At 45.3% G+C, this 24,007-nt stretch overlaps 1 protein-coding gene across 1 annotated transcript; it reads right to left on the reverse strand.

Annotated features, from left to right (window-relative positions):
• Nucleotides 1-4,324: 4,324 nt before the first annotated feature.
• On the reverse strand, nucleotides 4,325-5,848 carry LOC9662132 (probable fucosyltransferase 8). The gene has a single exon (XM_002992396.1). It carries the CDS (start codon nucleotides 5,846-5,848, stop codon nucleotides 4,325-4,327), a length of 1,524 nt encoding a protein of 507 aa, XP_002992442.1.
• Nucleotides 5,849-24,007: the final 18,159 nt, after the last annotated feature.

Below are 24,007 nucleotides of genomic sequence, written 5' to 3' on the forward strand. Positions count from 1 at the left end.
TATCTTGATCTCAGTTTCAGTCTTGAACTCCATCTAATACTCCTTCTCAAACTCCATCTTGGACTCCTTGTATTCTCCCAGCCTTCTAGCTACTTTTGAGGTGCCATCACACTTGAATACAACTTGTTGTATTCACATTCTATTCATAAAAACCATCTTTGCAAGGGTTACTTCAACACTTGAGTATTTCCAGAGGTTACTTTGACACTTGTTCTATATGGGCTAATTTTGCCCTTTAGAACTATCCTTCTATATGATAAAAACACTAACTCATCCTTTGAGTACACCCCGTAACTCCTTAGGTTGTTCTGGCCTTTATTAAAAATAACCTCAATACCATTTTAAGGATATATGTCCTCATTCATATTTGACCTCTCATGGTTATTAACTCTAGTCACAAATTTATGAGCATCATCCTCAATTATATGAGGATGATCCTGCAACTCTTTTATTATTTCAAAGTCTCTATCTTCCCATGATCCCAACTATAGTTATTTACCACAACCATATTAGCTAGTTTGCTAAATCAAATACTTATAAAGATCACATCCTCAACTCTTTGAGGAAAACTTTCTATTATTCCCAAAATCCCAAAGTCATTCCTATATTAGCCCCTTTCTATCCACCATACTACCTACCAATTCACACATGAACTAAAGTGGAGACCCATGTCCTCTCAACATACTACTCCTCAAATATAACCCCACTCATGGGACCTTTAAATGTCAATATCAAATAATGATATACTTGACCACTAATAGAGTTAGACTAAAAAATAGCTTTGATACTAAATTGTAAGCGACTAAATTTTCCATTTTACTTTAGTTGCTTAATTGAACCTTAGACCACTTGAAAGAGTCTCACTCACAACCTCCATAAGTCCTATTCCCAAGTTGAGCCTTATGAGTTGGTCATAGATGGCATCAATCCCAATTATGTGGGAGCTTATTGCATTTTCCCAGCTTTGCCTCTGTTGATTTCCAGGTTCTTTTCATTCTCTTCAATCCACACCCACTCTACTCCATTTCCATTCAATCATAGTCATAAACTCATCTGTCAATCACATCCTATACCACAATTCAAATACTTGCACTAAAATCATTCTATTTTTTCTTTATATACCATCATCTTTCATCATATCCCTTTACATCACTTCATCAAGGCCATCCTAAGATATCAATAGCAGTAGAAATCATGAAATTGGATAAGTGGATCAAGGGTTCCAATCAAGACTTCCTTTTATAGAATCTATGGAGTGGACTCATTATCAGCCGAAGACTCCTAGCTAACAAAGTGCAACCAAACAACCATAAGATGCATTCTAGAAGCCAATATCAGCTTGCAATTAATTGCTAAATGCCATCACCAACAAGTGATGCTTCCAACAAAAAAGCCATCAACCAAAGCTACAAACTCAAATTTAAGGCCATCATCATCTATGTCAAACCACCCACTATCATGACCATTTGTCACCATTTACTCAGCCCCTTCCTTCTAGCCAATCCATTATAATCTTTCCTTACACCTGCAAATATCTTTGTTGGGCAAAACATTCATATTAACCACCACTCTTTGGAAACTTATAGGGACTAGTCAAGAAGTTAATAGGGTACCCTTCACAGGTTTTGAAACCTTATAACCATTTGTTGAGGCTCTAGCTTCAACCCTCTCTCACCCTCACATTTGTGTGTTCATATAAGTGTCAATCCCATTTCTATTTACTCATGTGCAATGAGATGGAATATTCTAAGGATCAGAATATTATTGGCATCTAACTATCTCCACAACACATGAAGCAACACTAGAACAATTTTAGAACATCTAACATCCCAATGCTAAAATTAATATACAAAATAAAGCCGAATAAATTCTAACACTATTTTAGCATACCAACAGCCTAATGCAAGGATATAGGTTCGCCACCAACTAGTATGGTATGGAGCTTAGAACCCCCACAAGTCCCCCATATAAAAACACACTTTGGGCTTTGACCAGTGAAAAAGGAAATAAAGTAAGAAGTATTTTTTCTTATTTTGCATTTAGCTAGGCCAGTCCCAAGAGTTACTCTCTAAGGCAATCTCAAAAACTTACTAAATATAGAATGGTGAATTTGGATGCAGGAATAACACCATCATGTTCAAAATAATGCCTACATTCTGTAGATATGCCTCACTAGTAGATCTAGAAACTTTTTATAAATAGCCAATAGAACAAAAATCAGACAGTCAAGGTTCCATCAAGGATGGGGCACATTTTGAAATAGTCTAGAGCATCTTCATGAGCAAGATGCATGCTTCAACAGCTTGTATTGGAGGAAGGTCATGCCCCAAGGATTTTGCAAGAGCTACTTGCAAAAGATCACTGAGCAAGAGGAAGACTTATGTGTTGAGCAAGTGCTGGATGGAGTTTTCTGTTGTGTCTCCTGGTGAAAGTATCTGGTCTTGAAAGACATTCTAGGGTGCTGGATCAAATGGAAAAATTGGATGGCAACTTGCATGCCATGAGTGTTGAGTTGGTGGCATTTTGATCTGCCTTGCTGTCTAACTCTTGGGGAGCTGTGGGCTTCTTTTGAGCCCATGTTGCTGCTGCAATCTGCTACTTTTGTGCCTGGCTTGCTTCCTCAAGAGTCCTGATCACGTTGATTATAAGCTGGAGCTTTGCCACGATTGCTAGATGTCAATAGTGCTGCTTTGATGGCTTGTTGCTGTCGTATTTGCTACAAGTGGATGGTTCCAAGGCACAGTGGTCTGTGAAATGTTGTGTGAAAAATGCCACTCAAACACTCATGACACTGCTCATTGTTGGCATCTTCACCTAGAGCTATGTCCTCCTTGATAGCAGCTCATCTAGAGGCAATCTCTGCTAGAAGTCTTAAGGTATGAATGTTCATCTTGGTCAGCCATCACAACCAGCTCCTTTAATACCAATGTTATAAAATGCCTAGCCTTCCCTAAAGTATGTTATGCCTCCTCTTGAGGTTCCTCACCACCCAACCAACCCCAAGCTACCTCAACAGCTCACTGCAATGCCATTGCCACTGTGAATTGTTAAGTCCCTATTCTAAATCCATGTTAAAATACCCTTGAGCTGACCTTTGATCCACGTTGACCACATGGTCAAAGCTTGCACCTAACATAGGTAAGAAGCTCTGCTACAGTGTGCTATGGGGCAGCCAGGTACTTACAAATATGTCCAAGATATTATATCTTAGCAAAAAGTTTTCTTGCAAAACACATCAAGAATCAAACTACAAATGGTGAAGGTGTTCTACAAATATTGCACTACAAACCAGATGTCAGAAAGAAACACTTGCACAAACTTAGCGATGTAACTCATAAAAATTAAGCTCATTAAACGCATGAAAGATGGAGGAGCATTACTTAACCCAAATGACAGCACTAAATACTCAAAGTGACCATGTCTACCACAGAATTTACTCTTGGGAACAACTTCCACGTTCACCTTGTGTACTACGATCTGGTTGTATCCACTCCTAAAGCTGAATTTTCTAGCCCCTGCAAGGCAATAAAAATTATCATCAAGTTTGTGGCATAAGAAATCTAATTTTTACCATCTCCTTCAATGCATAATAGTCAATGCACATATGCATCATGTGGCCCTTCTTTACAGTAAGCACTCCAACAAGCTTGCCAATAAATTATGTTCACATTGATTTGATAAGAATTGACCGTTGACCTATGTTATCAATCCGAGTCAAGTCCTGCAGGACCAAGTAGCACTTGTCCCAGCAGTTCTTCAAATAAGTAGCAGAAATAAGCTTCGTTCAATGTATTAAGAAGTATATAGCCCACTAGTTGAACTTCTAAGTCCCCGACCATAAAGAGCACAATGCCCGGGACGAACTCAACATTGAGATTGCTTCATGAAGGCCGAATTCATTTGGTTTTCCCCTTTCATAAAGGTTACCTAGCACGTTTTTCCTGGGTGTTTTTTAAGAGGTTAGCGCTACTAGGATTACACGCTGCTATGATTAATTGCATGCTACTCGCAAAAAATAAATCACAAAACCACGTGCATAATATTTTCTTTACATTTGTTTTAAGAGTATTTATAAAAAAATGCTTCATCACATACATTTTTCAATAATTCGCCTTTAGGATTGTAACTATATTTTATTTAAATGATATGTATTTGATAATCCTTTCCTGAGTGTGCAAGATAAGATGTTTATCACCATCATATAGCATATTAAAACTGGAGGATATGTCAAAAAATTTAACCTATCATTATATAGGTGAACCTGCCGCTAACTTTGAGCCAAGAGACAACTCCTCGGCAGTTTCTTATTTTATGGCCACATCTTTCATGCCAGCTGAATGCCTTCCCATTCGTCTTGACAGCCTTTGATGTGTAACTTTTCCCATTCAAAATGAGCTTTTGTCTTTTCCAAGTCCTCACAATCTCTGAAAAAAGGATAGTGATTGCAGGGATCGGATGATTGTCCAACAGAGCATGCTGTTAGCTCGCAGTTTTCAAGGTCATCGCCTTGAATGTTAAGAATGTAAGGACGCAATCCAGCCAGCGCTTGAGCCACGTATCCGAATGTGGAGCAGCTACTGCTAACGAACACGTCACTCGTACTTAGAAGCCAAATTTCTACCATGGCATTGACAGCTTGTTCCAAGCTGTCGGTTTGAACTCCGTCACTAGAGAAGGTGTGCACCTCTATTAGCCTTCCATCTGCAGTAGGATAGTTCATAAAATTGTTTTTCAACTCTTCATAGTACTTGACTTGCAAGGAAGTAACCATTACTTTGATCGGTTTCTTTGGCTCTTCATATCTAATGGAATTATTCTTGGCGAAGTCTACATTGACAACTGATGACAGTAGTTTGTTCTCGGTAAGGCATTGCAAGATTCGTTCGAGTGAAGGACGATGAAAAACTGCTGGATCGCCTCTGTGATGCAACCGCACCTGCATACCAAGCTGCTTTCCAGGTGTAGATAAGTATGACGAACGTAGACGAGTAATCTTGTGCCAAACATGGTTCTGGGGTAACAACAAATATTTACTTAGTTGTGTGAAAGTTAAGGAGACGTCTGGGAACCAGATGGTGAGTCGGATCCAGAACTCGGGAAACGTAAAAAGCCGAGGTACATAGTACAAGTTGCTGGCCCATATTATCCATGGTACATCCTCAAGATCGGATCTTGTTTCAGGACAAAAGAATCGCTGGTCTCCTGTCTCCGCGTTCACCAGGAAAAGGCGGACAATATTACCAAGCTCTGAGTTGTTTATAGTTCCCAGCTTTGGCGCTTTATCAATAAGATGATACGGGAAATCCTCTGGTAAAAGCCACGAGTGATTAAATGGCTCACAGAGAAGCTTAGACAGATGGCCTCTTCTATCGACAAGGAAAACCCGGTTTGTGAGCAGCGAGTACATGAACGCCGTGGCTAACGTTAGGAGACGGTTCCCAAGGCCATCAGCTTCAGCATGAACGAGATATCTGCAGTGATCGCGGGGATCTGGATGCAAAATAGCTTGCGTTAAGTTTCGTCCCAGATAACATCTCTCGTGCATCTTCTCATACTCTCCCAATGCTTTGGATAGTGGAGCTGGAATGGTATGTACTTCCTTCCATAAATTTTGCTGGAATTCCCTGCTCAAGCAAGTTCTTGCGTTAGGTGAATTTGAGATTGGAGGATTGATGACGAATTGTGCGCTCTTGCCCGATCGTAGACAGTCTTTGCTGCTCTTATGGGCAATGGAAAGATTTCGAATAACCAAGGTGGGGACCAGCAGGGACGTGAACAATAAGACCACAAGAACAACCTTTAAAAGCTTCAAATTCAGAAAGATTTTGACGAATGGCATGGCATCCATGTCGCTAGTGAACTGCTCTAACTGCTTTTAAGCGAAGGGTGGCTGATATTAGCAAGGATCGAGCTCCGCTAATTGAACCGCCAACTGCGGTAAAAGAATTGCTACCTGAAAAGATGCTCTTGGGTTGCTGCAAACATTCAATATGTAACAGTAGTGAGGGTTTCCATCGTTTACAGGAGGTTTATTAGTGAAACACGCTTGACTTAATGAAAACATGGTAGAAGAGGGAAAAAAAACGAGGACATAAGCATTACGTGGACCAATGGGAGGGTGAATTTGCGTTTTCTTGCTGTTGCTACAGCCGCCTCTTAGAAAAACCGCAGCTACATCGAATACCCTGACAACCACATGTGCGAAAATGAAAGTATTTTCAGCTTCAAATGATGGTAAAGAAAGACCTTACTGACCCTAGCACAGATCTCATCAACATGGAGGTAGAATGGCACTTCAAATCATACAAATATTGAATATGATTCTAGGAAGCTGCTGTGCGCAGGAGGAAGTCTGGTGGAGTTCTATGTGACAACTAAAAACCTCTCTGAAACTTTAGAGTGCCACATTCAGACATTGAAGTGCAGGCCTACGAGTTGTTGCAAATGATGAAACAGAGAGCTTGCAATCGATTTCGACAGGTAAATATTTGACTGGGAAATTCATGGGTCATGGCAGTTAATCAATTTTATTTTTAAAAAAAAATTCGAGAGCAAAAATTATGTAACTATGCGCTTCAAATATCATAACTTCAATAAAAGACACCTGTTAACGTTGGTCGCATTAGTTAGTCGAAGGAACACTAAGCCTGAGGAATTCATTGTACATGACCACAAGAATTTGTGAAGTCCCCTGGTGATGATCATGATATTGCCGGCAAGCCTATTGTTATAAGGAAGAAGTCCTTTGCCCGGACGTACAAGATAAGCAAAGCATCTAGTATTAGACAATGTCTTAACTTCTGATGTGGAGCTTAGAAAGAGACTTTTCCATACTTAGACATCATATTTTGTACGAAGCATTTTAAACTGTACGGTGGGAGGACCAACAAGGCCGTGCAGATGTCTGACATGACGTGTCATTTTGGTTCCTTTATTGAACCGAGTTTGAGTCCATTTTTCTTTGGGCAGCCACACCTAAAAAGAAAAGCCTCTTACAGAAAAGCATATAATTCATAAGCAACCTGAGTGGAGCTCGTTCGTTTGAAATATGAAGTCTCTGTTTGGGTGCTGTCTGTGAGTTTGTTCTGTAGTTCCAAGGCCCTGATTTATTCACAAAGATTGAAGTTGCTACAAATAGTATCACAAAGATTTTACCTTTCGTAAAACGCCTCATCGGTCCAGCGATGAGGCTGGCCAATGTGAATGGCCGTTTGAGTCGAGAATTCACAGGAAAATGGCTCACTCAAGAGATCAATGATCTACAGCAATATAGTGAAATATTGTTTTCTTTCACAAAGAAGACATACCTCAGAGATTGCAAGGGATAAAAGTTTTGGGCATTGCTGAAGCCGCAAGAGGTGAACAAGCTGCGGCATTTTATGCACCACGTTTTCTACCGTCCTAAGAAACAGTGAAGGACTTCTTGCAAACCTAGGTATCAAATATATCAAAATGTTATCGATTTTCCTTTAACTTACTCCCTTAGATCCTCTTCAGTCGAAAATGCAAAAAGCTTTTCTTCGAACTCAACCAGTCCAACGTCTGGATCACCGTGAAGAAGAAGGCCACGGTACTTTGCTAATGTGACAGGGCAATATCCGCCAAGGTGGATTTCTCTTTCACTTTCAAATGCCGCATCAATCTCGCAACTTGTGAGCACTCTTCCCTCCCCTTCATTGGAAGATCCCGCCTTGATGCTTGACAAATAGAAAATAAATCTTGTTATAGGAGCACAGATTACCAGCTTCAGGAACTTACAGGGCGTCGTTTTCGTCCCAGGTCACATTGTACAAATCCTTCTGTAAAAATGTTGTGTACATAATCAGAACCTTGAGCTTTGCAAGACCAAGAGGGGAATTTTTCCAATCCGTATGATAGTTTATCGTCCATCCCGTTTTCTTCCAAAGGTTTGCAAACCCTGTTGGAGTACAATCGAACTGAGGCTCAGCAGCCATTGATAAAAAAGGAATGCAAGCCCTTTGATGTGCTCGAAGCAGCCGAAGCTCCTCAAGCATCGACTTGTGCAGGTTTCCCAATGCTTTAAATTGCGGAAAAACCTGGACTCAAACTGTCAATACATATAAGATTCATTAGGTATCATACTAGTTCAGTTGCTACACAGGGTCGGTCGCTGATAATGTCGCAAAGGACATTTAGCTTCCATGAGAACTGGTCCATCAGATCTGTTACGAAAGCAAATCTTTCGTCCAAAAAGGACTGGAAATCTTCAAGAATGGCAAAAGCCTGGAGGTGGTAATTAAGCTCGTCTCGTAGTCTTTGAATAAGTACGTGTTGTATTCCAAGAGAGTGAATGTGAAGTGTAATGGCACTAGCGGAGACGTGAGTTCTCTCGTTCAAAATTTGAAGAAGCTGGAGCACTTTTTCGCTTAACATTTTTTTCTCTTGCTTGTAGAGGTCAAATGGGAGGCTAAGAGTTTTTCCGCCTTTTGACAGATGCCTAAGAAAACTGAATAATAACAAATGACTTGGAAACTCAAGCCTTACTTGTTGTAAATGCGAACACCTTGTATAACGGCCGCTATATCTACAACTTGGCGTTCCTTTTCTGCTGAAGGAAGATCCATCCAAAACAAGCAGCTTTCTTGAGGGAAAATGCTTTTAAAAGTTGTAGTTATTTCGGCTTCCATCTCTTCGGTTACATCCACGTTGTCCGCAATTTGCCTCCCACATTCCATCATATAATCGAGAATGCGGCCGTGAAGCAACTCCACTGTCTTGAAAGTTTCTCTCATGTCAATGACCTGTAGTACACTGAAGGGAGGGTATGCTGGATCAGAAATGATAGCAAACCTGTATTTGAGGAATATCGGCGAGAATTGTTTGCAGCACCTTTGCTTCATTCACTCTTTCTTCAGCGCAAGCTTTCAACTCCAGAAAGGCTGTTGCTTGAGCTGTTATCTGCAGAAGGGTGCCCTTTTTTGGAGCGAGAAGAAAGTTTCGTACCTGTAGCCGAATGGTTTCTAGAGCTGGACAGTTTTCTTGCGTGCAATTGTGTATACAATGCTCCAGGAGGTCCATATAATCCTTTCCATCTTCCATAGACAGTCCTAGTTTGAATCTGCGTTCTACGTTTTACAGGTCAGCGACTAAGGGTCCATGGACTATACCTTTGTGGAAATTGAACAGCTGCTGCTCTCACTTGAAAACAAGCCAAATGCTCGAAGAACAAAGGAACTTTTTTTCCCGTTGTGTAATGCCTCTCTTTGGACAAGCGAATAATATCCTGTATGGTGGCGTGCTCTTTCTCACGCTCCGATGGGTTTCTTATGCTTGGACTCGATCCACGCGAAGATCCGACACTTCTGCCTCGCCTACTGGACCAAGCTACTGGAGAATTTGCCCTTTTTTCCGTGGAATTCGTCATTGTTTGCAGGGATCACAGCATTTTAACTTGAATCAGACCCCGAGATTTCTACGATTTTAAACCTAACTGCTACCTCGGCAGCAGCGATTCTCGAGCTGCGCCTGGTCATGAATGTGACGCTCCCTTTTATGGAGTCTGCATGCGAGCTAAAATACATTGAGACCAAGGTGCTGTTCGAACTATTTTGTGATTTCTCTTTGGGGATACCGAGGCTGGTGATAGCAGGGCATTATGTAGTTGACCGACCACAATTTTCTTGACTGAACTTGAAGAAACAGAACATTTTTAGTTTTCATAGCTACAACTGGTTTTTACGAATTGGAAACTTCAGCTGAGCTGGCAAAAGAGTAAGCACAACCACATCAGCTTCGTGACAATGCTCTAGAACTGAGCCTCCATCGTATGTAAGCCTATAGGAAGTCGATCTCCTCCTTCACTGTATATACACCGGTGTGCTCACGTTTTGCATGAGATCATAGCCTTTGTGTGTGCTTTGTGCTGTGGGACTCCAGCTTCATCAAGTCACCATGCTCATAAGCAAGACCCTCGACAACTTTTTTCACCGTCCGTTGTAGCGGCCCCATCAATCCATAGATGGATTTGAAGTAGGCCATGTGGCCGATTTCTGTTAGCCGGAAGCGTGACTTGTAGTGGTTTACGAGTATGCCTCTGGCCAAGCGTATGGATCGAAACAAGGATCAAAACACCAAGATCAAAGCCAAGTCCAAAACAACACGTCACCAACTGCGCTGCCCTCCAGCCACACCCTGATCTTTGTCTCTCGTTCCTAGTGCCCGCTACTACCATCCACTCCAAGAACCCTATACCCTTTGGCATAAGGGCTATACCTCTCCATGTGGACCAATCTGACACCTCAGATGGTTCTAGCTCCAAACCAATCAGCTAGCCCAAGCTGTGGCGCACCACACATGTTGGTTCCGAGTCTCCCGGTTCTGCCAAAGCATTGAAGTGGCCTGTGCCACCTAGGACAGGGATACAGTCAAACTAGCCATGATTTGCCCATGTCATCAGCAAATTTTCTGCCAGATGGCCTGTAGTGTAGTGAGTCCCTCCAAGAACTCAGAAGCACAAAGTCAACTAGCAAGGAATCCTGCTCTGCTGGAATAGATAGGAAATCTGTTACATTGGTGACATGAATCCTAGAGAATTTCCTTGTACAGAATGTTTTTTGTACAGACATAATGGTTCTGGAGCACACCTTGTCCCTCACATTGTTCAATGGACATTGTAATTTGTTTCTTTGATGTTCCCCTTGAAAGTGCAACATGGCTGAAAACTGGTCTTGGCAAGTAGATATCCACTTGCTTATAGGGAATTGTGGCTGTTCGAGGATAAATGGCATGTCTCTGTCAGTTGGTTTTAAAGAGATTCTTAGTAGAAGGAATTTATTTCCTTAAGTAGAATTTCAGCTTCTAAAAGACCCTTGGTTATAATTCGATTAGCACCATTACAGAGACCTTTTTTAGTGTCAATATTGCATAACAACATTACAATCCATCCAATTTTTATGTGTACCTTGTGCAGAGGCATTCCAAATGGTGTTACTGAGATTAAGATTCTACAGGTTAGACCAACATCTCTTTGTCTAATTCTGTTTCTATGATGTCAATGCTTCTATATGTTATTGTTCTGCCAGTCATTTTCAAAAGGACTTGGTCATTCACTTGTAGAGAGAGATCATTTAAAGTCATGAGAATAGCTTTCTGTGATAGGTTCAGGTCATTTGGTTGTATGTGTTTTCCAAACACATCATGTATCAGTTGTTCTCTAGTGGTGGATATTAGAGGTAATTTTATAACTTCCTGGTTGAGTCCTTGAAGGCTAGGTAGGTTACCATTTCCAAGCCATACAAACCATCTGGACCATTCCTTTTCTTCAGAGTTCACCCTCATGTTTGTGTGTAATGAGAACTTTACAAGTTTCCACCATATCAGTGAAAATTTTCCAAGCAAATTTAACAAGCAAATTTACCAAGAAAATTTTCCAAGAAAATTGTTCACCATTACTGTTTTGGACAATTTATGTGGGCAATTTAAAACGGGTAATGTCTGTCTGAAATCCCCTTCTGTTATTAATGTGATGCCACTGAAATCTGTATCACAGTTTTTTATGTCACGCAAGACCATCTCCACAGCTTTAAAAGCATGAATGGGTACCATGCTTATCTCATCCTATATGAGCAGTTCAGCTCTCCTTATGACCTTGGCATGTGCTAAATTTGTTAGAAGGTTTGAGGTACATATTTCTGTGATTGGCACTAGTAGCTTAAATGTTGAATGAGCCATTTGGCCTCCTACAAGAAGAGTACTCACTATTCTTGTAAACATGACTGCTTTGACTCCATAGTCAATGTGGGTAAAGGAAAGCTCAAGGGTATATTAAAGGGTGAACTTACCCTAGAGCTCATAGTGGAGCAGCAGCACAGTGGAGCTCTTTGAGGTAGCTCAGGGGTGGTTAGCTGGTGAGGAACCTCAAGAGGAGGTGTAGCATAGTTTAGGGAGACTAGATCTTTATCTTTTAGCACTAGGTCCTAGCATTGGTATCAGAAAAGCTGGTTGCGATGGGGAATCCTATTGTCAATGGTAGTGTTGATGATAGTGCCGACAAAGGTGTAGAGGTTTGGACTATTCAAGATGTTCATGAGCTGTGAGCCCTTGATCAAAATCAGCTAAAGATGCAAGATGAGATGCATGGCATGATGGATACCATGCATGAGTGTGTTGAGGCACTCAAGGCTGAGTGCCATTAGTGCTTCAAGTAAGACTTCCTTGGTGGATCAACTTAAGATTCCAACTTTTTTTAGTGATGGTGGTATGGACAAATGTCTAGCTTGGTTCAAATTTGAGGGGCAAAATTAGAGCCAAATGCAAAGGCTCTAGTGGTTATTCTAATAATTTTGCATGATGCAGACTTTCGATGGTGGAATTGGCTTGAGGAGTCTCATATTGCTGATAAGAAACCATTAGTGTCTATCATGAATGAGTTTGAGGCTACTTTTCATTTATATTTTGCCCCTCACTACAACATGGAGAATACTCATATGGAACTTTGATATTTCTATTAAAAAAATGTTGCTTGAGGATTATAATGAGAATCTTACTTGCTTGATTAAGAAAGGATCCAGATCAGAACAAGACCTACTTCATTGATGGCCTTTATAGTAAGCATGCAGCAACACTTGTGTTATTCTTAGCATATAAAGAGTTTGGAGGAGCTCTTTGATGTGGCTTATCAACTTAACAATGACAAACATAAGTCTTGCAAGCGTTCAAAGAGTCTTTATATCGAGAATTGTAGTGATATCATTGTGGACATAAGGATGGGAACAAACATTACAAACTAAAGTCTATGGTGACTACAAAAGAAGCAAAAGTTCTTCATGAATGTAGCGCACGTGGTTTTGACCCTTTATCCTATAGTGATTTACCATAGGATAACACCACGAAGCGGAACCTAAACCCTCTTTGTGCCACATGACAGATGCCACGTGTCCATGCTACGTGTCCATAGGAACCCGAGGTTCAGGGCCTTGGGCCACTGAACGAAGGAACGGTGCCAAACTCCCAAGCGTGGAGCCAAGGAGTGATGGAACCGGACCACGGAGCAAATCCCGAGCATATAGCCCAAGGAGCGAAGGGACAGGAGCCCGGAGCGACTTGGAACAGTCTTGGAGCAACCAGCATCCCAATGCCAGGACCAGCACACAAAACGGAGCCAAACGGAGTCTGGCGCTATTTCGGCATACCGGTGGCCTAACGTGAGGATATGGGTACTCCACCAGCTAGCATGGAATGGAACTTGAGCTTAGACCCAAGCCGGATGCAGAACAAGGAAAGGCACGCAAGCGGGAGCTAGACTATGCCTCAGGTTGGTCAGCCATGCCCGACCTACCCACTATCCCTACTATACATTTAGAACCCCCCATAGCCCCCCCCCCCCCCCCCCCCCCTTGAGGAACACACGCTTTGGGCTTTCACCCCAAGCCTCCCTTAGTATCAGGAGTTAGTCTCTGGGACAAGCTCGAAACTTACTAAATATGGAATGTCCCTAGATTGCGAATTTGGACATGGGACGAACACCATTGTGTTCAGGATGATCTCTACATTCCATAGATATGCCAAATGAGCAAATCTGGACACTTTCCATAAATAGCATTTGGGACCGAATTGAGACTAACGCTAAGGGCATGATAGCGAGGGTGTTTGGCAGACACGGTAAGCTATCATCTAGCGATATTGAGGGACCAAGCTCAATATCGCGGGGGTTCCCAACACTAGCAAGTGCAAGCCAACATCATGAGTTTTTTATCACCGTGTCAAGTCTGCTTGACTAAATGACAACTTAGGATTTCCTTCCTTAGTGCCCTTCCGGTCTAAGTGCACATGTGATGACCAGTTTCTCAACTAGCTTAGGCGGAGACTAATAACGGGCCCAGCAATACCGACCTCCTACCATCGTGGTAGTAAGGTAAGAGTGTCTGTAAGGACTAGCCGACAGGTAACTTTCGATACCCGAAGTCACATTCGCGACAATGAAGAATTATAGTCAAGGTTGTCATCATTATGGTGAGCTTAGACATTACAGAAAAGCTTGAGGATAAGTTTCCACATGTAAAGCTCTATCTTGTCTTGTTTTCCTACAAATATCTTACAATGGATGATAATTCCTGAATATATTGGTGTGTGGTTTTCTTGATTTTATTTGTTGTAGACTAAGTTGAAGATTTTTTCTTGAATCTTGAGAGGCAAATTCTTGAGTGCCTTCGAGAGTCTTTTTGTATTCTGCATTCAAAGATAAGAAATGTCATGGTTGCAATTTATTTGATTTTCCCATCTTCTTCTTCTAATTCTATTATTGTAGCGCACATGCTTTTCACCCTATCCTATGGTGATTTACCATAGGATAACACCATGAAGCAGAACCTAAACCCTCCATGTGCCATGTGTCATATGCCATGTGTCCATAGGATAGTGGTGTGGAACCCAAGGTTCAAGGCCTTGGGCCACTGAACGAAGGAACGGTGCCAAACTCCCAAACATGGAGCCAAGTGTAAGGAACCGACTCCCCGAGATGTTGTAGGCTAAAGGATCCCCAAAAGCTTGACCAAAATGACAAAGAGTTCATCGGATGGGACCAAGTCGAGGATCGAGTCCAAGACCGACTCTAGGACCAAGTTCGAGATAGAGTCCGGAATCGAGTCCGAGACCGACTCGGGGACCGAGTTCGAGTCCGAGTTCGAGACCGAGTTCGATACGGAGTCCGAGATCTGAAATCGGGTCCGAGACCGAGTCCGAGGTCGAGTCCGAGGTCGGGTCCGAGATCGGGTCCGAGATCGAGTCTGAGATCGAGTCCGAGACCGAATCCGAAGTCGGATCCGAAATCGGGTCCGAGATCGAGCCAGAGACTAAGTCCAAATACTAATACGGGTCAAGGGGTGAAAGCCCAAAGCGTGCGTCTCCCAAGGGGGGGGGGGGGCTGCAAGGGGTTCCAAAAGTATAGTAGGGATAGTGAGGTCCAGGAACCAGTTTTGAAGGGACTCTCCAGTTGGGCTTCCAAACCGACTTGAGGTTGAGACTGGGACCGAGGGGCCTTGGGTGGGAGTGAGCATGGACTTGGCTGGTGCCGGAGGGGCCATCCAAGGAAGTACTCAAGAGCAGCTCCCACTCCCGAAAGGGAAACCGACTGCGGTGCTCCCGGCTCAGGTGGAGTGGTGCCCCACTTGAGTACCTTGTGGCTCATTGGTCCTCGCCCTTCCGGGGGCTTGGGTCTTCCCTTCGGGATGGAAGAGGGGGGGGGTAGAGGTACCCATACCGGGCCGTTAGGCCACGGTGTTTCGCCCCGACGTCCCGAAGCAAGTGCTGCACCCAAGACTTGGGATTTAGAGGGTCCCATGATCAAGTCTTGTGGTACCAAGGAGTGTTAGGAATCTGGAGGCTTGGTGTGCTTGGCTGCTTGTGCCTGCGGGGAGTGTAGCCGAACCTTAAGTCCAGTCTAACCCGGGGAGGGGGATTGGGAGAGATTTGGGAATCCGTAGATGGATGGCTAACACTCCGGTGCTCGTGCAGTGAGTAGCAAGCCGGACTAACGGTGTAGCAGCTAGGCGAACCAAGGATTATAGAGTTTGTTCAAGGTAGCCAAAGCATCGATGAGGTACTTCGACAAGCGAGAGTCGAAGTAGGGACATGAAAAGTGGACATGGATTTCACCGTGTTGGACATGGCGGGATTTGATGTGATCTTCGGAATGGATTGGTTCAATCGGTTCGTGGTAGCCCTGCATGGACAACGTAGAAACCTTGTCATACTGGTGAATGCCTAAAGAAGAAGATGTAGGGTGGAGGCCCAAGATCTAAAGGTAGGGCAAAGCAAGGCCAAAGATTCCTGCTTAAACCTGGTGTCCACGAGAGGACAACTCACTAGAAGAACTAAGGCAGCATTTTTGTGCTTACTCTCGGTGAAGAGTGACAAAAAGACAGGAATGGAAGAAGTACCTTTAGTGATCCAGCGGGTGTTGGACCAATTCCAGGATACCATGCCGGAGGAGCTACCGGCGGGGCTACCCCCAGCACGACCGATAGAACATAAGATTGAGCTGGTCGAGGGTGCTGAGGCAGTGGTTCGTCCCCCTTATCATTTGAACGAAAAAGAACTCAAGGAGCTCAAGGGCCAACTAGAGGAGTTGGTGGACAAAGGGTATGTTAGGTTGAGCAAGTCGCCGTATGGGGTGCCAGTGTTATTTGTGAAAAAGAAAGTGTAAGCGACTAATTTTTCCATTCTACTTTAGTCACTTAACCACACCTTCGACCACTTGGAGGAGTCTCACTCACAACCTTCTTAAGTCCAATTCAAGGCTTGGGACTTACTAGCCCCGAGAATGGCATCTATGCCACTCATCCCTTGCACTTAGTCCAAGTGCTCCACATGTCCGATCCCAAGACCGACACCCCAAGGTACCACCGACATACTAGCCCATTACGCTAAGGCCATGCCCCTTTACCTTAGTCATATTAGTGGTCTAACACCACCTGCATCACAACCCCGTCTCTCAAGGACTGGACCATCCGTCCATGAGTGATCATTCCAGATCCACTCCTTAGCATCCTTAGGATACCCACAGACGTGGGGAATAGCCTTCCCCAATATCCCTTTTCTGGTCCCCACCAAGTCCCTTTCTGCCCACGGCCGTGATCACCAACACTACCACTGAATCGAGGCCCACCGGCCCGACCACTAAGTCCCACGGTCCTCTGGGACTTCCTCACCACACGACTGTGTCCTTGGTCACTACCCCAGAGGACTGCTCCTTTTCCTTTCCACAGTCTGGGCCTTTGGGACAACATTTCAGAGCACCGTGGCCTTACACGAGCCACCTGGGTACTCTCCCGGCCTTTTGCCTTTAGGTGCTCTAGCCATAGGCTTAGAGCAAGGTTCCATTGAGCCATACCTGGTATCCAAGCAGGTAGTGCCACCCACACTTGGACTGGGAGCATCGGCCAGTCGATCTCCCGGGGGAACTAGAGCCGGCTCTTGAACACTTCACCAAGCTACCCCGCTTGTCGGTCTGTATTCACTCTAGTCTTGGACTTCCTAGTGGTCAGTTCATCACTCAACACTAGGTCTGGCCTTCTTGGGCCAAACTGGCCTTTCCTGGCCAAACTGGCCTTTCCTGGCCAAACTGGCTCCACTGCAATCCTCCCCCTTACTATACTTTTGGAGCTCACCAAACCCCCCAAGGTCTGGGAGATGAACGCTTTGGGCTTTCACCCTCTCAGACTCAAACTCGAACTCGAACTCGGACTCGGACTTGGGCTCGGGCTCAGTCTCGGCCTGGGCCTTGGTCTCGGTCTCGGTCCCGGTCTCGACCTCGGACTCCATCTTGGGTCCTTCTCGGACTCCATCTCGGACTCCGTCTCGGTCCATCTCGGACTCCATCTCGGGTCCATCTCGGACTCTGTCTCGGTCCATCTCGGGCTCCATCTCGGGTCCATCTCAGACTCCGTCTCGGTCCATCTCGGACTCCATCTCTGGTCCATCTCGAACTCCATCTCGGACTCCATCTCGGGTCCATCTCGGTGTAGGCCATCACCCAACACTAAGTACAGCTTTCCTGGGCCAAACTGGCCTTTCCTGGCCAAATTGGCTCCACTGCAATCCTCCCCCTTACTATACTTTTGGAGCTCACCAAACCCCCCAGGGTCTGGGAGACGAATGCTTTGGGCTTTCATCCTCTCAGACTCGAACTCGGACTCGGACTCGGACTCGGACTCGGACTCGGACTCGGACTCGGACTCGGACTCGGACTCGGACTCGGGCTCGATCTCGGCCTCCGCCTCGGTCTCGGTCTCGGTCTCGGTCCCGGTCTAGGTCTCGGTCTCGGTCCCGGTCTTGGTCTCGGTCTCGGTCTTGGTCCCGGTCTCGGTCTCGACCTCGGACTTCATCTCGGGTCTTTCTCGAACTCCATCTCAAAATTCAACTGCATTGAGGCACATGCCATTTTATTTTAAACAAGGAAATGTCTACTCAATCACTTCTCCTCCCCCTGCCACTGCTTCACCTCTCTCTTCTCCTTGTCATCGTTGTCCAATTTCTTTCCATCCTTTTAATATTGGCTCAGTTGCTCCGAGTCTAGGTGGAGCCCAAGTCCCCATTCAATCTTTACTTTCCCCTTATTAATAAAACAACTTTGTAGACTTCCAATAACATGCTGTAACACTTCTAGTATAATGCAAATCCTCTCAAAGAATTGTCTTTTAATATTAATACAATGGCATGGAACCCCATGCCATAATAAGTTACATTTTTAAATAAATACATGCCATCTCAGACTGTTATTTTTTGCCTCCAACGCCTATACAATAATCTTGGAATTTCATCACTCTCCACACTATCAGGATTTAAACCCAATAGTAATGCCATCTCTTCTCTAATACGTCCACGCTCATGTTCAGTGGTCGAAGAACCCATCCGGTTGAGCAGATTATGGAGATGCGGATAGTGCTTGGCTAGACAATATACATGCCATAAATGATGACTGGTGTCTGTCCGATCAAATGGCTTCTGATATACCGTTCCATCTGCCATTTGGTTGATTTCTGCAGCCACCTCCTGGACTGGCCGGTTCTCTATCACCATCGCTCCAAGCCGTTTTGCAAGGTCCCCCAGAACATACGGTTTCTTCTCCCTAGTTTCCATACTGCAAGAGATGGGGTGCACTGCATATGTGTGCGTGTTCGCTGCAGTTTTAATCGGCGAGTCATCGATGATGAGGATTTCACTTGAGCTAGCAGTCCGGTTCATCACTACAGCCTCTGGCTTGACGAAGATGGGCTTGCTACCCCTCACATGGACCATAGTCAAGCAATCCTCCTGCGTTAGGAGAAAGTCAAATGGTAATATTACTCGCGTCTGATCGTGCATCATCTGTAGCAACGTTAATGCATTGTGGCGCATCATGGATGTCCAAACTCCCAATTGCAAATTGAACCCGGCCCTCTGTTTTAAGTGTCGCATGGTCATTATTAGATCCCGCAGTTTCTCCCGTGTGATTAATGTGAATCTGTCTCTTTTGACCAACTTGCGACCGCAGGCTTTGGAGGGTGCAATGACATTTGAGGACGAGCCACGCTCATGGGAGAAAAGGACACCGTTCAGATCAAAAACGATACAGTACCTTCGCCGTGACTCTGAAATGAAATGCGTCAGCATAAAAAATGGTACAAGTCAATTTTACCATCTACAATATTAGCGAATGTTGCTCCCGATGGTCGTTGAGAGGGTTTTGGTCGAGGAAACGTGAAGGGCGGAAATACTCTCCTCTGCAATGTGGGGTCAATCGCATCCGATGGCGTGTGGGCACATGCCATTTCAGCTGTAGACTCTGGTACAACTGGCTCAACAGTGGCATGGGGTGGTTCCGATGGCGTGTGATCACACGCCATTTCAGCTGGTGCCTCCGTTGGCAAAGTGGACATGACCGAACAGGCAGCAGGGGCGGTGTAGGGAGGTTCCAACGGCGCGTAGTCAGACAATTGGGCACACGTTGAGTCCGTTGGAAATGAGGATACGACCGGCTCGGCGGCTGGGGCGGCCTCATGTGGGTCCAATGGCGCCTGGTCACCGTCAGTTGGATACGTGGACAAGATTGACTCAGTGGTATGGGCAGCATCAAGTGGAGCGTGGTCAGCTTGCTTGGCGTTGATATGGATAGTAGCCTCCACCAGCTCTGATGACTCTTGCAGCCAAGTAGAGTCCACTGGCGGATCCATATGCATGTCCAAATATCTCCCTTCGATTGAGATGGTATCCTCCCGTGCTACTAAAAACAAAATCATTAGCACATTAAATCGACTATACTGTATTTACCATCAACTGCTATTGAGGAACTAGGACCGATATCACTTGAGCGCACTGCTGATTTTGAAGGATTGGACATACGTTTCGACCCTTGCTTGGCACTATCCTTCCTCGACACTAAAGGCTAGAGTTTGTAAATTCAACTGAATAATCTCTACTTACCATTTGCTCTGCGACCTACATGGACAATGTTAGAAATGGTAAAAGGTTAGGAATGGATGTATTATTATTTACCTGATGGTTTGTCTTGTATGACCTTCCTCTGCCGCTCTTTGGCCACCTCAGGCTGGCCATCGTCGTCATCATCGTCATCGTTGTTATTGTGATCGTCACCATTGTGAGGACCATCCAAGTCCTCTTCGTCCTCCTCTTCTTTGTCCTCCTCTTCGTCCTTTTGCTCTTCCTGCTCATTATCTTTCTCTGGCTCCTCATCCCCCTCCTATATTTCTTCCATAGGCTGCTCAGGCTGGATGGCTTGTTCTTCCAGGACCATCTTGGGAAAATCATCTGGCCGAGTCTCCATCTCAAAATACAAGACATCCATAGCCTGTTTTAGTGCGTGACCTAGGACCGTATCCTCACCCGACTGTCTTAACATGGTTTCTGCACGTTCTTGCACCCTTCGAAGACGACGAGATGAGAAAAACGTGGCCCTGCCTTGAAAAGCTTCCCTCATCCATTGTACCTCTCCATTGAGATTGGGGAAGGGGAGTCCGCCATAGGAATCTGAGTCATGAGGTGGTGACTGCCTGCTTTCACTCAGCCCTTGATCTGCAATGAATGGCATGAGCACACACGCCATAACCGCGAGGCATTACCTATCATCTTTTCAATGCCCTTGTTCCTTTTCGAATCAAACGCCTCTGATCTTGACGACTGTCCAACGTGCTTTCGCTTTTTATGACCACTGTCAGTTTGAGCTTGGCTGGTGCTTGCCTGTTTTGCCTTTGGAGAAGTTTCTCCTGCAAGGAATGGCATGAGACCACACGCCATTGAAAATATAATTTGTACCTCCTTTTTTCCTATTGCTTTTCTGTTTGTCCTTCTTCGATGCGCCACCAGTGCGCTTTTCAGTCCTCGTGTCTGAATATTCACAACGATCTATAATCAAAATGGCGTGAGGCCTCACGTGACCTTACCTTGTGCAGGTTGTGAGCTCGGCCCAACATGAGTATCTTCAACAGTAGCTGTTAACGCCGTTTCAGCATCTGGGGGTGGCCACGCTCCTGCATACAGAGCTTGTGAGATAACATTTAAACTTAAAGTGCGTACTCACCAGGTTCGCAGAGAAGATACTGTTTTTCTTTGGCAACTGTAATTATATGCTCCATTGAAGTCCCCTCTTCAATGGAGTTTGTCACCGCAACACACGGGACACCCCTGAGTAGTGCGGCTCGAAAGAATAGTCCGCCGCAGTTGTACTCGACAACGCATTTGCCCTTGGAGTCGGAAGCAGGTGACCCACCCGCTATTGCGTTGAAGACCCAGCTGAGCATTTCCCATGCTGCACCTGGAGCTTTCTTTGGATTCGAAAGCTCCATAGCCGTCTTCAGTTCCTCAGGCACGGGTAAATTGACCTCCCTCAGATCAATTCGATTGGCCTTGTCGAACGAAGCTGGGAAGTCACTCCAGTCCCACTCTGCTGCAGGACCAATAACAAGGGCGAGTGTGAAGATGCGGACATTCGTCGGTATCTTCTTCTTAGCCATTATCCCATGGATCTCCCGCATCTCCTTGCCTTTCAACCGAGCCTTCACCTCGTTCAAGGCCTTCCAGAACTTGTGATAGGATTCGGAGTCGTAGATCATATAGTGGACTGAAGATTCCACCTCCGCAAGTCCCACCATTAAGTCAATGATGGAGCTGACTTCGTCTGCATGAGTGATCTCCTCGTTTGTGAAGTCCATCACACAAAAGATGTTCTTGACCTGCTCATCTCCGTGGGAAACGATGCTCCTCCACCTTTGATCCTCATCCGAATTCAAGTATACCCAGTAAGGTTCTCAATAGGCCTCTGCTGCGGGGTCGAGCTGTTTCTGAAGCCGGCGATCGACATCAATCTTAATGAAATTTGGATACTGATCCAACTTCTCAGCTTTACTTTTCGTGGCATCCCGCAGCAGATCGATGAACTTGGGGGCCCCCTTCACGTACTCGTCGATGTCTTCATTTGACAACTCCAGCGCTTCCATCATCTCTTGCGTGGTGTCGATGCTCACCCTCTCCACGGCCACTTGCTCGAAGATCCAATCCTTCAATAGCGCACGAGCTCTCAGAGTCGTGCACAAGTCCTCGTATGTCACAATATGGCCGGGAGTCATTTTGGTCTTGTTGAAGACAACCTCACCACGTAGAAGAGCATTAGCCACTGTCAGAAGGTCGTCGTCGTCTAGAGACCGCGAGAAATGCAAGGCATTGAGCTTCAAATCATTGGGCTTCCGGCCGTCCTCCACACCCATTGAGTTTGGCAACTCCCTGTCATGGTACCTCCTCAGCACATCTACCCATTTGTCAAAAACAACTTTTGTCGCGAGTAGAATGTTATGGATGCTGAGTGTGTCATTGACCCCCAGTGTTTTCGAGAGAAGACTCGAGAATTCCTGCAATGGAAATGACGTGAGGCCACATGCTATGCCACATACAACGAGGCTTACCTGCCAGGCGCTAGTTGCTAGTGCACGTCCTTGTCCTGGTTTTTGTGGCTTCTTCAGTTGAACCCAGAGCTTCCGTGTTCGTGCCAATGTCTCGTGCAGACCCGATTTGTAGCACGTTTCTTGCTTGACATTCTGCGCGTGGGAGATGTATATGATAGATCGGAGGGGCGAGTTGCCTTTTATCAGGCGGACAACTCTTGTCTTGAAGACTTTCTTCACCTCCTCGCCCACCATAATATCCACAACTATCTTTTGCATCGCCAAGCTAGAATGCTGCCCGGAGACGGCATAGAACCGGATGTTCTGATCGTCCAACACCTTCCTATTGATCAAGTCTGGAAACCTCATCTCGCCCTTCATTTTTTGGTAGTAGGGGATCACGTCTGCGATGTCGGGTGTTACTGGACTTGCCAGCATCTTCTGCTTCAATTTCTCCACCCACTCATCAGATACTAGCCTGTGGTTGTATTTGCTTTGGATGTCGATACGGCTCATGTCGATTGTATATACTTTGTTGGAATAGTAACAAGTACTATTATCTGCGACGATTTTTGCTGCCTCTTCTTGCTCTTTCTGCTCTTTGCGGCTCTTCTTTTTGGTGGGTGTAGTGTTCGAACCCGAGGCAATGGCATCACTGAGTAGCTTCTTTTTTGGAGCAGGAGAGTCGGACGTCGGCTTGAGCTTGACCACCGTTTTCTGCTTCGAGGTAGTTTCCAGATCGACCCCCTTCCCCTTCGCTTCGCGAACTGGAGTCACTCTCAACGGCTCAATGTTGGAATATAGTTTTTGAACATCGCCGTAGGTGAGGTCCGTGGATTCCATGTGATCTTCATAGACCCGCAGCGTCTTTGAAATTGTGGGCCTCCTGGACAACCTCTCCCTAGCTCCCTCTAGGAATTCCTCATAGCCGCTGCCCCCCTCCGGGAAGCCGCTAGGATGTGCAAGGTGGATCTTGAAGGCAGACGCTGTCTCTACCACAAGTGCCAGTCCATATTCTTGCATGGAACTGCATGGAGTGTCTGTCACTTGGATGAGGATCCCCATGCATTCTTTTCTCCCACCATCTGTGTTGTACAGCCTCAGATCCTCGCCTTCCATCCCAAAAGTCCAACTGGTGAGCTCCTCCCCCTTCTCTGCATCCACATTGACAGTGGCTGGAAGAAGAACGCAATTCCTCGCCTGTTCAGAAATGCACAACAATTAGAGCTGACAGATGAAAAGCTAGTAGCTGGAAATAACGTGAGGCCACACGCCATTCACCACTGCATCAGATGTCTTGAGGCTGCATCCTAAGATGGCGTGAGGCTACACACCATCTGTAACCGGACTGCACTCGAGAGCCCAATCGGTGCATGCCAATGTTGCTACTGAATGGCATGTGGCCTCATGCCATTTTCTACTTGGCCTAAAAGACTTACCATTTGAAGCCGAATGGAGGCGTGACAACCAGACTCGCTGGCGAATGTGCACTGTGTGTGCAGCGGATCGTAGCAGCAAGGCTACTCTGCCACTTACAGTTGGAGAGTGGCGCTGAAATCTCCGGGGACGCCAAGTGGGCTGCGTGTGGGTGGCGGAGTGGGCGGCGGAGTTGGCGG

Source organism: Selaginella moellendorffii, unplaced genomic scaffold, assembly GCF_000143415.4.
Source record: "Selaginella moellendorffii unplaced genomic scaffold, v1.0 SELMOscaffold_135, whole genome shotgun sequence".
Classification (NCBI taxonomy): Eukaryota; Viridiplantae; Streptophyta; class Lycopodiopsida; order Selaginellales; family Selaginellaceae; genus Selaginella; species Selaginella moellendorffii.